The sequence below is a fragment of the Eretmochelys imbricata genome, chromosome 2 (assembly GCF_965152235.1).
Source record: "Eretmochelys imbricata isolate rEreImb1 chromosome 2, rEreImb1.hap1, whole genome shotgun sequence".
Classification (NCBI taxonomy): Eukaryota; Metazoa; Chordata; order Testudines; family Cheloniidae; genus Eretmochelys; species Eretmochelys imbricata.
The window spans coordinates 177,624,948-177,638,052 of NC_135573.1; the positions used below are offsets into that span (position 1 = coordinate 177,624,948).

Here is a 13,105-nt window from a genome sequence, read left to right on the forward strand (position 1 = left end):
TTGGTTCATGATTTACACTTAACACTTTTGTATTAAAACTTCTTACCCACAGCTCCAGACATCTATGGCTGGTGTGTATCTTTCCTCTCCAAGCAGAAGTTCAGGAGGCCGGTACCATAAAGTAATAACTTTGTTGGTATATGGTCGACTGAAAAAAAGAAGATAGAAAGATTCAACATTTCTCTTAAAATGAGATTGTAGTGAACTAATAAAAGCTTGATGTTTCACTACTATACTATTGTTTTAAGAATGTTCCAGTTTTTCATTCCCTTTACCAATACTGAGGCTGCTGCCACTATATATAAAGGTAAACATTGTCACCTATTTAAATCTACCAAAGGATAGTCTGAAACAGTATCTCAGAGATAAGTAAACATTCATGGGGCATTAAATATCAGGCTTCAGAATTATATACCTATACTGCTAACTATTTAGTTGCTAATCATTTTAGTGATAATACTTTAGTTAATATGTCCATCCACTGCTGTTAGGTGCAGTTACTGGCACAAGGAAGTTGGTTGCTGAAGTGATGAACAAAGACTTCAACAATGAAAAAAAAATTCAAGTCACCTCTGCCCCTGCCCACAAAGGAGAGAAGCATAGATGCAGCCCTTCCCTACTATCACAAGTTTCAACTGCCTCTTGGGTTTCAAAACTCCCAGATCTTCCCGGATTCCAACAGCCCCAACTTCACATTCGCAAGCTATCAAAACTTCCAGCTCCCACTGAAAGACAGCCGCAGTGTCTGGAGGCACTGTCACTACAAAAATCTACTTTAATTTTATCAGACTGAAAACTGAAAGTTTGGGGACAGAATAAAATAATGGAAAGTATCAAAACAGAACAGAGCTATTGCCAAATCTATTTCAGCAGAAGTCTCTATTTTTGTATATCCTTAGGAGATGCAGTAGAATATCCAGTTTTCAGCAGCCCTTACCACAGAATACATGGTTGCTGATTGTTATCCTCTCTCACCCCACCCTCAATCACCAGTATGATTTTAGCCATTAATATTATGTAACTTGAGGTTTTGTAACATTTTACACAATTTGAAAACTGAGATTCCAATATTTTAGACAGTGGATAGCAATGTTTCAGTATTAACAGTTTTCAAGACAGCAGCCAGTACAACAGAAATTACCTAGCTCACCTTTCTCAGTATAGTTTTTGGATAGATGTGAGACAGTGCTTTTCAATTGTCCTCTTTAATAAAGCACTACTCTATTAGTGACAACATTAGGTTTGAATGGCAAATGCAGAGAGATATAAAGTAATGTATTTGAATAACTTATATGTGCTTAAATAAAAAGAAGTTACAAGCAATTTCTACCTTCCATAGCAGGTGAACATTCCACATTGCAACCACCACCACTGTGATGTTCAGTGCAACTGCCTAATCAACTAAACACACTGATCTACAATGTGGACTTCTGTATTTACTGAAGGGGGCGTAAAAGTGATAACCTTACACTAAAAAATCCCCGTCTGGTGGCCCCACAAGCACGCACACTTTCAACAAACACTACCGGAAACATTTTCAAAAGTGCCTAAATGGCTTAGGCTCTTAAGTCACTTTTGAAAATGGGACATCTTGTGGGAAATTTTACCCCACCCTCTACAGATCTGTCAAATTTATTCCAAAAGAGAGTATTCTTTTCGGAAGTATTTTATTTTTTTTGTTACTGAGTTTCTCTATCAATATTCAATTGCTAAAGACTTCTAGACAGTACGTTCTTATGTAATATGTCACACTTTCTAGCTGGAAAGTGTTATACATTCAGAAGTTTGTGTTTTGTTTTTTTTTAAAGTTAGATGCACAATTGTGAGTGAAATTACCATAACTCTGAGAGGAAGTTGGGTAAATATGTACAAAAATGGCCAAAATTATTCATTCGCATGTAGAATTACCGACTTTGTACACTTAAGATCTATACATGCATAAGTTAAGCACACAATTACAAGTGAATATTGCATATAGTTTATTTTTTAAAAAGCTTGCTTTCAGACTTTTCAAATTTTGATAAGTGAGATATACAATATATTTGAGTGATTCTAGCATTAAAGTCATACTTTAAGAAACTTCTTCTGCTGCTTCAAGGTCCCAAATCCTTCTAAATACTGTTTAATAAGATCAGTAAATCAACTGTCAAAAAATATAGTTCAGTTAGTAAAAATGTGGAAAAATTGCTACAGCACAATCCTCAACATTCACTGAACCCTACTCTTACTGAAGAGAAGACGTACTCAATGAGAGACTGAATCAGGAATGAGATGCCAAGCAGCTAACAAGCTTCCAATTAGAAAAGGAGTACTTGTGGCACCTTAGAGACTAACCAATGTATTTGAGCATAAGCTTTCGTGAGCTACAGCTCACTTCATTGGTTAGTCTCTAAGGTGCCACAAGTACTCCTTTTCTTTTTGCAAATACAGACTAACACAGCTGTTACTCTGAAAGCTTCCAATTAGCCTTCCAAATTTAATATGCAGTTATGTTTAAAAAAAAAACTAAAAAGTTTTAATACTGGTTATATTGAGAATATAAAGTAATAATGCTGCTTGTGTTTATACTAAAACCAGCTGTTTAGAATTAAAAAACAAATTTTATAAGTTAATACATTTTTCACCACCCCCAAAGAACAATCTGAATTTTACCACAACTATGCATTTTAATTATTTGGTAAAAAGAGCTGTTAATGAGCTGTTATCTGTTAATGGCAGCCACAGTGTCACGGCTTAATGGAAGCTACACATAAAAGTTAAACAAGTGTGGCACACACTGAAAAGAACTCTGAGGTACAACTGCATCCATTCACTGTGTAGCAAATGTCTCCATTAAATCATTAAATTTCCCAGCAGGTGCTTAGTTATCCAAACCTGCAATTTTCCTTTAACATGCTAAATATGATGAATAAAATTATAAAAAAGGTATGTTCTTGAATTAGCATGGCTGGCTATTCAACATAAACCACTGGAACCAGGGGCACTGCCATCAAGAGCCAGCTTATTGTTCTGGCACCTACAGTAAACTAAATCTTTAACACTTAAAACACTATTGGGCCTCACTTTCAAAATCAAGCATGAACAAATCAAACTGTTTGCACAAATGGCCATCAGACATGCAACTGAGCTCCTATAGGTGCAATTATCCAATGCGCAAGTGGTATAATGCTTAAGTGTACACCTTCAATTTTGGAAACCAGATTCTGCATGTTACTATTCATACCAGAGAAAATTACTACAAGTAGGAGACATTAAAGTACAAACCTTTAACAAGATACTAAACCATATTACACTCAGCAGCAATTTTCTTAGATACAGGCATGGTGAAGCAATACAATTGTAACACCAGCATGAAATATTTTTAAAATTTCATCAGTCTTTGCATCTGCTCTCAAAAGTTTTAAATTAAACTCCCCTAATTAAAAGTGAGATATCGCAAAGAAAGAACTGTACTTAGATTTTAGCCATTTCTTTTGGAAATGTGAGCAGGAAGTCTATTTCACCCTTCCCAGGTGTGCCATGTTTAAAAATGTGATTTGACTTAAACTTCCCGCTACAGAAAAAAGCATCCCTAGCTCTGATAACCACAGAGATCTATGCTTTAAATATATATATTTAACAGCATGGAGTCGTCTTACCTCTCCTCTGAGCTATACAGTCGAGCAAGCCCGAAGTCTGCAAGTTTAATCTGCCCCCTGGTGGAAAGAGTAAAGAATTTTTACTGATTAATCTATCTTTAAAAAAGGAAACAAAGACCACCCAGGGAATTATAGACCAGTCAGCCTAACTTCAACACCTGGAAAGATATTGGAACAAATTATTAAAGAATCAATTTGTAAGCACCTAAAAGATAACAGGATAATAAATAACCACCAACATAGACTTGTCAAGAACAAATCATGCCAAACCAAGCCAATTTTCTCCTTTGACAGGATTATTGGCTTAGTAGACTATGGGGAAGGAAGCAGTAGATATGTTTTATCTTAATTTTAGTGCAACTTTTGACCATCCCACGTAACATTTTCATAAGCAAACTAGAGAAATGTGGTCTAGAAGAAATTATAAAAGGTGAGCACATACTGGTTGAAAACCCATACTTGAAGAGTAGTTATCAATGGTTCACTAAGTGGGAGAACATATGAAGTGGTACCCACAAGGATCTGTTCTGCATCCGGTACTAATCAATATTTTTGTTAATGACTTGGATAATGGAGTGGAGAGTATGCTTATAAAATCTGCTCATGATATCAAGCTTAGAGGGGTTGTAAACACTTTGGAGGACAGGATTAGAATTCAAAATGACCCTGACATTTTGGAGAATTAGTCTGCAATCAACAAGATCAAATTAAATAAATGTTCAAAGTACTAAACTTAGTAAGGAAAAATCAAGGCAGGCAGTAGTATTGTTGAAAACTATCTGGGGGTTATAGTGCATCATAACTTGAATATGAGTCAACAATGTGATGCAGATGTGAAAAAGGCTAAAATTCTGGAGTTTAATAATGCGTATTTTATGTAAGACACAGGAGGTAACTGATTCACTTTAATTGGCACTGGTGAGGCCTCAGTTGGAGTACTGTGTCCAGTTCTGGGTGCCACACTTTAAGAGAGATATGGATAAATTGGAGAGTCCAGAGGAGAGCAACAGAAATGACAAAAGGAGAATAACCTTTCTTCATTGGTCAGTTTAACTGGGTATGTTTAGTCTGGAGGAAAGAAGCCTGAAGTAACACCTGATAACAGGTCTTCAAATATGTTAACGATTGTTACAAAGAGGGCAGTAATCAACTGTTCTCTGTGTCCACTGAAAGAAAGACAAGACGTAATCAGCTTAATCTGCACAAAAGGAGATTTAGGAAAACTTTCTAACTGTAAGCAGAGTTAAGCATTGGAATAGGTTTCCAAGGGAGGTTGTGGAATCCCTGTCACTGAAAGTTTTTAAGAACAGATTAGACAAATACCTGCCAGGGATGGTCTAGATCAGTGGTAGGCAACCAGCAGGCTGCATGTGGCCCAGCACGGTAATCTGACTGCGGGCCGCGAGACATTTTGTGGATGTTGACCGTCCACAGGGACGTGCTATCCGCTGCTGTCCTGTAGCTCCCATTGGCCGGGAATGGCAAACCGCGGCCGCAGGGAGCTGAGGGGGCGATGCCTGCAGATGGTCAATGTCAGCAAAATGTCTTGCAGCCCACAATCAGATTACCCTGATGGGTCACAGGTTGCCTATCAATGGTCTAGATACACCTGGTCCTTTCTGCCTCAGCACAGGGGGATAGACTAGACGGCCTACAGGTCCCCTCCAGATCTATTTTATGATTAAACTCTGAAATTATATTTCTTAGCGCTGGCTGATGAACTTAAGTCCTGATCTTAGTGTTTCCACACAGGTAAAGTAATGAGTAAAACAGCAGGAACAGACCCTAAATTGAATGTTACTAGGTTCAAAGTTGAAACTAGTTTTAAAAGTAGCAATAAGCAACCTAAATAATGAAAGTCTATTATTCTAGTGATAGAAGAAAGTGACACAAATTGCTAGAATTAAGTCAAAGGTTTCTTGGTTAAGCTGTTATTTTATAACTTTGTGACCACTTCAAGTTGGTTATATCCATACCTATTATTTAATAGAATATTTGAACATTTAATATCTCTGTGTAGGAAGTTCTTCTTATGGCAGTAATCCAGTCCTTCCATCAACTGTCTCATAAATGACTTTATGTGATTTTCATTAAAATGAACCAAGCCAGATTCCAGGAGTCCCATCAAGTCATGGTCCATATATTCAAAGACCAGGTAAAATGCACCTAGAAAGAGAGGCGAAATTACAGATTTCATAATATTCCAAAATATCTTATTACTCTACTTTTAAAAGTACAGCCTAGTATTCTTCACATACATTAGTGTTCATATTTTTGTAAAATCTGGATAATCTTGGAGATGCACCTTATTTCCAACTGCATAACTGTATTAAAATACAGCTAAAAAAATACGTCCCTATTATTTTTCCATGTAAACAATTGTAATTGTCAGAGATACAGTAAGAACAAAATGCTAGTACAGTAGAACCTCAAAGTTCCGAACACCTCGGGAATAGAGGTTGTTCGTAACTCTGAAATGTTTGTAACTTTGAACAAAAAGTTATGGTTCTTTCAGTTTACAACTGAACATTGACTTAATACAGCTTTGAAACTTTACTATGCAGAAGAAAAATGCTTCCCCCCCTCCTTTTTTTAAAGTAGTTTAACACAGTACTGTATTGTATTTGCTTTTTTTTTGGTCTCTGCTGCTGCCTGATTGCATACTTCCAGTTCCAAAAGAGGAGCGTGGTTGCCCGCTCAGTTCGTAACTCTGGTGGTTCATAACTCTGAGGTTCTACTGTACAGAGGATATCTGGATAGAGTTACACTGGCTTCTCCTTCACAAAATACCAATTTTATGCAAAATGGCTTAGCTGGATTAGTATTTCTTCACATGAACCTTGTGAAAACCTTGTAAAAAATTACATCTAGGGGACAGGTGAGCTAACACTGTGTATTTCTCCGTTGTTATCCTCTGATTTATTTTTAAGCTTGCACTGTGGAATTGTGTCAGGAATGAGCCTACTATTCAGACTGGCAGTGCCTATAAACACAGATCAGAACAAGTCAGAAGAGGAAGCCCGCAAGTCAGCAGCAGCTCTGCAGAGGTCCAGATTTCACATCAGAAGTTAGTTCCCTCACACCTCTAGTGTGGCAAAATCTGGCCCTATCTCATACTGAAAAGTAAAACATCATTCCACAAGTGATTCCATTAAAATCAACGGGACAACTTGTGAATCTGGTTCTTAATACTGAGGAATGCTGAATACATAGCTTGAAGTGTTAAGGTAAGAAAACAGCATGAATCTCTCTCTAGAACCTATTTCCTTTCCCCCTTCTCTGCCTTGACTCCTACTCAGAGAAGTTCATGGGCTCTCCATAGTGACATTGAGCCCTCCTTGACCAGTGAGAGGGTTGTAATGAAGAAATTATATCCTACAAGTCTCCCTATCCTTGCAAAAGGCCCGCAAGAAAACAGGACCTTCAAGGCTCACCCCTTTATAAAATACTAATATCTACACCAGACAAGAAGTCCCAACAGCCTAGGCTCACTATAATAATAATGGTCTCACTTTAGAAGCTAATGAAAGTCTGTAGTTCAGCAACGGGCACTCAATACGCCACATTTAAATAAGGTTAATACCCAAAAGGCGTAACTTGGAGAAAAGTGAAGGGCCCTGACCAGCAAACAGAAGCTTAGTCAGTGTCCTTTCCTTAGCATTTAAGCAGACGAAAAGAGATTACTCCTACTCTAAAGAAAATAATATGTTAAGAAACTTGAGATCAAATTAGATGAGTGACCCTTTTGGGTACTTCATATGGCTCTCCTGGCATTTGTGGCTTTTTATTAAGCTCCCTTCTTTCTGCCCAATTTCAGGCAGAGGAAGCTGAGTGCTGATTATAGGATAGCCCCTCAACCCCCATGTTGTCACACATCTATGGAGGGCAAGGGAAGTGCTGAGCAAATGGACCAGAGATTACATGATCTTGTCACATCAAGAAGATGGGAGGAAGGTAGGAAGGGAAAGACAGTGTTAAAAGGGAGCTGCAGACAGCCACAGGTCTTCTGACATTGTGTTGCAACATTTGCATAATGTTGAGGTTCCCACACAATGGTATGTAGAGAGCTAGCTGGTTACAAGCTGCTAGCTCCTCATTTCCAAAAGCTAGACTTCATTTAAAACACAGATAAAAATGTTAAAATTTTCCTTACTTGCCATGTAACCAATTGTTGTAGTTGCCACAGGGATATTGTGACCTTAAATAAGAAGGAAGGTGGTACATGAAACACTTAAAATGCAGACCACCCAAAACTTGAACCCACCCTCCACCCCCAACAAAATGCACCGTCATAATGTAAAAACGACAGGATCAGACTAAAATTTCATGATCTAGTGACTTTTTCTAACCACATTTGATGAAATGGTTCATGAACTCTGCAAAGCCAAATACCACTAATCTTGGGAAAATATTTTGTATTCCTGAGTGTATGGAGGATACTAATGCTGGTACCCCATCATATGAATGCCTACTTCCCTTCTTTGCATAAAAGAAGACTACAAGCCCATCACATATGCAGTTAAAAAGCACAAGATCTCATCTCTAAACATATAGTAAAATGAATAACAGGAGCTATCACTGTGAACTTATCCAGTCAGGACTTGTGCCTTTTAAAAACCGAAGCAAAAGAACTACACAAAACTCACATTTCTTTCCTCTTCCTTTCACAAAAGTTAATAAAATGGAAAGACCAGAAGTCCATGTGCTTGCTCCCGGAAAAGAGCTCAGAAGAGGCCCTATTATACAGGGGATCAAGCACCTGGACTGACCCTCGTTTTGGGTGATTTTGCTTTCACTACACTGTTCAAACAACACACCACAATAGATGATATCATCTCAGAAGGATGACAATTATTGTGGGAGCACTGAGAAATAAAATAACAGCATATGAATTAGATATGGACTTGGTGGGTGCTTTAAAATTGTTTTTAACACTCTCCCAATTAAATACACCAGATTCTCACTCCAATTTTTATAATGAACGTAAGATGGGAACAGCAAATATAGTAAAATTCCAATTTTACTCTTCTGACTGTGCTAGTGCAAATCAAAATGGAATGTAACATCAGATTTATGCTTTACAAAATACAACTAAATATCAAATACAGTGTTGTATGCAGATTTAACAGCGTTTCAACTGTCAAGCTGATCTGACTTTCTTTTTCTTGCCTACATGGGAACTGCCAGAACTAGATTACTATGCAATTATATACTGTTGTATTCATAGGATGATTGAAACGCAATCTCATATTGCCATAATCATAAATAGGTTATTACAAATTTGATTTTCAGTATTACTCAAACTGATTTTAGTTTGCTACTGCAAGAAGCATTAGACCAATCCAAATGAAGTGTTTTGTTTGATTCGGTCATAAAAACAAATGCAGGATTATTTTCATGAGGTGGGTGTCATCTCATGGTGAGAGAAAAGTTATTTATGCTACCTGATCATGTCATATTGTGTGGAGGGACAAAGCAGGGAGCCTGCCATCTTCCCTGCTTCTTACCCTTGCATACGCATCAGGGGATGGGCCTGATATTCAAGGCACTAATTAGGATGGGGAGGAAGGAAGGAGAGAATGAGAACACAAAAGAGGCCGGTAGATGGACAGCAGCCTGTTCACTGCACATCCACCAGTTTCTCCCCATAACCCACAAGACTTGGTAGCTCAGTTCATAGAAGCACCAGGCTTTAAGCATAACCTAGACAAATCCCACATAATTCCCATTCTTATGGGGAAACACCAACTGGCAACTATTTTCCCTTTCAAGTTAGGGACCAAGAATTTCAAGAACTGTGGGGTTACATTATTCTTCAAAATAACCCATTCCTCCACACCAGCTTTCCCCATTAGCCACATTTCATAATACAGTGCAATGGCAGCACAAAGTCCCACTACACTAAATTTCATTAAATCCAAATAAGTAATTTGGAGTAACCAGTTTATTTGATTTATACATTGCTCATCTTAGTGCCTGCTATGTTAAGGATCTGAACTGCTTCCTAAGTACCTATGGGGAGGGAGGCAACCAATAGTCTGGAAGAGAGTATTCACAGAGCGATGTCTTTGCCCAATTTCATTCACTACAACCATGCAGCTCATCTCCGTTCCTTCTGAGATAAGCTTCCTCAACATCACTGGGTGTTGATGGAGAAGCAGCTGGATAGTGGTAATAATGCTCAGTTTTGAACATGGGATAAGAGACAGCAACTGAATCTATTAAGGAGGTACATGATATAAAGGAGACTTGGGTAGACAGAAACAATCCTTGTCTTATTCTTTTTATTAGCATCTGGGGAACTCGTTTTTTAGACCCTGGGTATGCCTACACTTTAATAAAACACCTGCAGCTGGCCCATGTCAGCTGATAGGCTCATGGAGCTGGGCTGTAGAGCTATAAAAGTGCAGTGTTTGGGAGGAGGGTCCCACAGCCCGAACTCCAACCCCAGCCATCACGTCTACACTGTCATTTTATAGCCCCACAGCCCAAGCCCTCTGACACGGGCCAGCTGCGGGTGTTTTACTGCAGTATAGACATACCTAGTATTTTTCAAGAGATGCTGATCTGAGACTTTAAAAGGAGATCTCACTTTCTGGCTCTTTTATAATTAGAGCACCTGTTTTTTATTTCCATTCTAGGGGCTCTGTCAGTGGTAAAAAGCAAAAGTTCCTATTACCAGATCACCAACTGAGCTGGAATATGATGCTTTAAGGTGTGTATGCAAGATGGATGTCACTATAAAAATATCACTAGAGTGGTTCGTAGTGTAGGAAGGATCCACCTGGGAGCTGAAAAACCTGGCAAGATGTCCTCCAGGGATCTTCAAGACAGACACATTTACTCCTATTTTTTTTCTCTTTTTTCTTTCTTTCTTTTTTTTAAAAAAAACACTGGGGTAACTGACTTGGGAGGTCTGACATAAGCTGGACACCAAACCATGCATTTTTGCCAGAGTATGGAAGACTGTGCTCCCATTCATTGGTGGAAGTAGTGCTTAGAAAGTCTGAACAATTGAGAGTACTAAGCCAGTATGAAATAGTATTTTATGAGGAAAAAATGGGGATTACTCAGATCTAATCAGACACACAGATTAGATCTCCTGAGTGAATGGTGTGGAGAGACCAGAGTCTATTAGTAACATTTTCTAACAAACTAAATTAGAGAAAAACCTGTAAACATCTCTCGATAAAGTGATTTTCCTGTAAGCCCCTGGAACCAGTTTGCTGAAGTACAAAACGAGCTTTTGATAGCAATAGCCTCTTCTGCAAGTGCAGAGAGAATATTTTCTTCATTTCAGTTTGTTCAATTCATGCAGTTCAATGACTAATTCCTTCAAATCTAAGAAACCAAGTTGAACAAGCCAGAAAGATTTTAATTCATAGATTAGAAAAGGAAAACAAGCTAAGTGGGAGAGGATAGGATGTATTCGTTCTAAAATCTGGAAAAAAAGCAGTTCAATTCACTAACTACAGATACTTTATTTAATAAATCAGTTAGTTTAAAACGTAAAATATGGTTTGATGAACTTTTGGATAAGCATTCTCTCCCCCCCCCAAAGGTAGTTTTACTGAATTTTTAAAAATGTAAATGCTTTTTTGTGCATTTTTAATTTAATTTGAATTTCCATCCACATAGACCTTGACACAAATCACAAGTAAAAAGTTAATCTAGCAAATAAGAATGCATCATTCACCATTTCTAACAATAACAATGTTAAAAATCAGAATCTGAATAAAGGTAAATTAAGTCACATGATTGCTTAAATAAATGTGTATAGCTACAGCATCTCCTCCTGGCTGGCAAAAAGAAGCATCAAATTTAGTGTGAAGTCTATGCGGAATTGTAAATCAATATGTTGTAAATCAAGAACCAATTTATAACTAAAAAGTACAAATGATTTAGATTAAGGTTTATTTCTTGGTGATTTAAATCATCACTAAAATCAGTGACTTAAATCAATCCACCCTTGTTGCAGCTGTGAGGGCTCAGCGCTGCTGCAAATCAGACACCAGGATCTCAAGTCAGGCACCCAGAAATGAGGAACACACAATTCATGACTGCGTATGACAAGTTTAGTTTCAGAAACTTGCCCAGAATCACACAGGAACTCTGGGACAGAGGCAGAGATAGAATCCAATAATCCAGGGCAGGATTCAACTGCTTTAACCATGACACCCTCCTTTCTTTTCCTGTGCTACCCTCCCTCTTTCACTTCAGATCTTCCAACTTCTGCAACAAATGAAGCAGATAATCTCCTTCATTATACAATCCTGTATAATGCAGGTCTATGCTGTGCACCGAATGAGGTAGGGGTCCAGTGGACAGAAACTTAATTCTGTCATTTCCTAACTATGGAGCGCTTAACTTTGCAACCTTACTGTCCTTTTAAGGTTATTTTTGTGTGCGTAATTCCAGTTTCTAAAAAACAAAACTGAAAAAAAACCCACCAAATCCCACAGGAATTCCATGCTCTGGCATCATAGTCACCCACACTGATCACCAGCAGGGTTGGAGTCTTTAGATCAGCTGCACAGACCTCTACTACTTGAGCAAATGGAGTAAATGGGAGGATGGCAACTTGGTACTGTTATGTGGACCAGCACTACAGGTGGATGAGAGAGAAACTTTGCCCGAGAGTTTCACAGATATTTGCTGACAGCACAGGAATGGTAAGTCAGAGATCTTGGATTCCAGTCCAGGCTCTGGAGGGGAGCATTCTCCAGTAGGCATAGACTCTTCTGCCTGTTCCCCTCAAGCGACTCCTTCAACACTGTCCCCTCCAACCAGTCCCTTTCCCACCCAAGCTCCTTGTCTCTTCTCCTATCCAGTGCCAGTAACCACTCCTTAGGCTTCTCATCAGTTTCAGTCTTGTTGCCCAGCCAGACCTAGTTTCCCTCCACCCTCACCCGGCGCCACATCTGATGCCTACATCCCCCAACTTAGCCTCCAATCACTTGCCCTCTCCTACTACCCATGATCCCCACCCCCACTGGCTCCCAGTCTCAATCTTCTCATCAAGTTTTAGTGCCCCCTCCCCCAATCCAACTCACTAGCCCAATCTCTTTGCCCAGACAGTGCCAGTTCTCCCCTCCCACGCCCAGCTCCTCATCAGATCTGTCTCCCCACCTCAATTTCCTCCTTTCCCTCAGGTTCCTCATACAATGCTAAGCTCTCACATTGCAACAGATGAGAGTAATGTTTTCTTCTATCTCCAGTTGGCTAGGAGACTCCCTCCCATCCTGGTGGATGAAGACCTGGCCTAATTTATTTATGCCTTTGTCACCCCCAACCAGAGTACAACAATGTGACATACTGTGCAAGAAACCTTCAGCACCTGGGACGCTCCAACAAGTACAAAATGCCACAGCGCATCTCCTCAGCTACCATGAGCACATCACACCTGTTCTCCCTCTCTACACTGGCTTCCCATATAACTCTGAATCAAAATCAAGGACTTGGTCCTT

The 13,105-nt window shown here is 38.9% G+C and overlaps 1 protein-coding gene across 2 annotated transcripts in view; it reads right to left on the minus strand.

Moving 5' to 3' along the window:
• The window catches only part of CDK13 (cyclin dependent kinase 13), a 59,788-nt gene that overhangs the window by 15,149 nt on the left and 31,534 nt on the right, over window positions 1-13,105 (minus strand). The window contains exons 6-9 of one of the 2 annotated variants that reach the window (XM_077811000.1): window positions 7,792-7,836; window positions 5,615-5,804; window positions 3,639-3,695; window positions 47-148 (exon numbers count right to left, since the gene is read on the minus strand). In XM_077811000.1, coding sequence (XP_077667126.1) covers window positions 47-148; window positions 3,639-3,695; window positions 5,615-5,804; window positions 7,792-7,836 — 394 coding nt within the window. The remainder of the gene's footprint in view (window positions 1-46; window positions 149-3,638; window positions 3,696-5,614; window positions 5,805-7,791; window positions 7,837-13,105) is intronic. The other variant, XM_077811001.1, reaches the window with a different exon arrangement.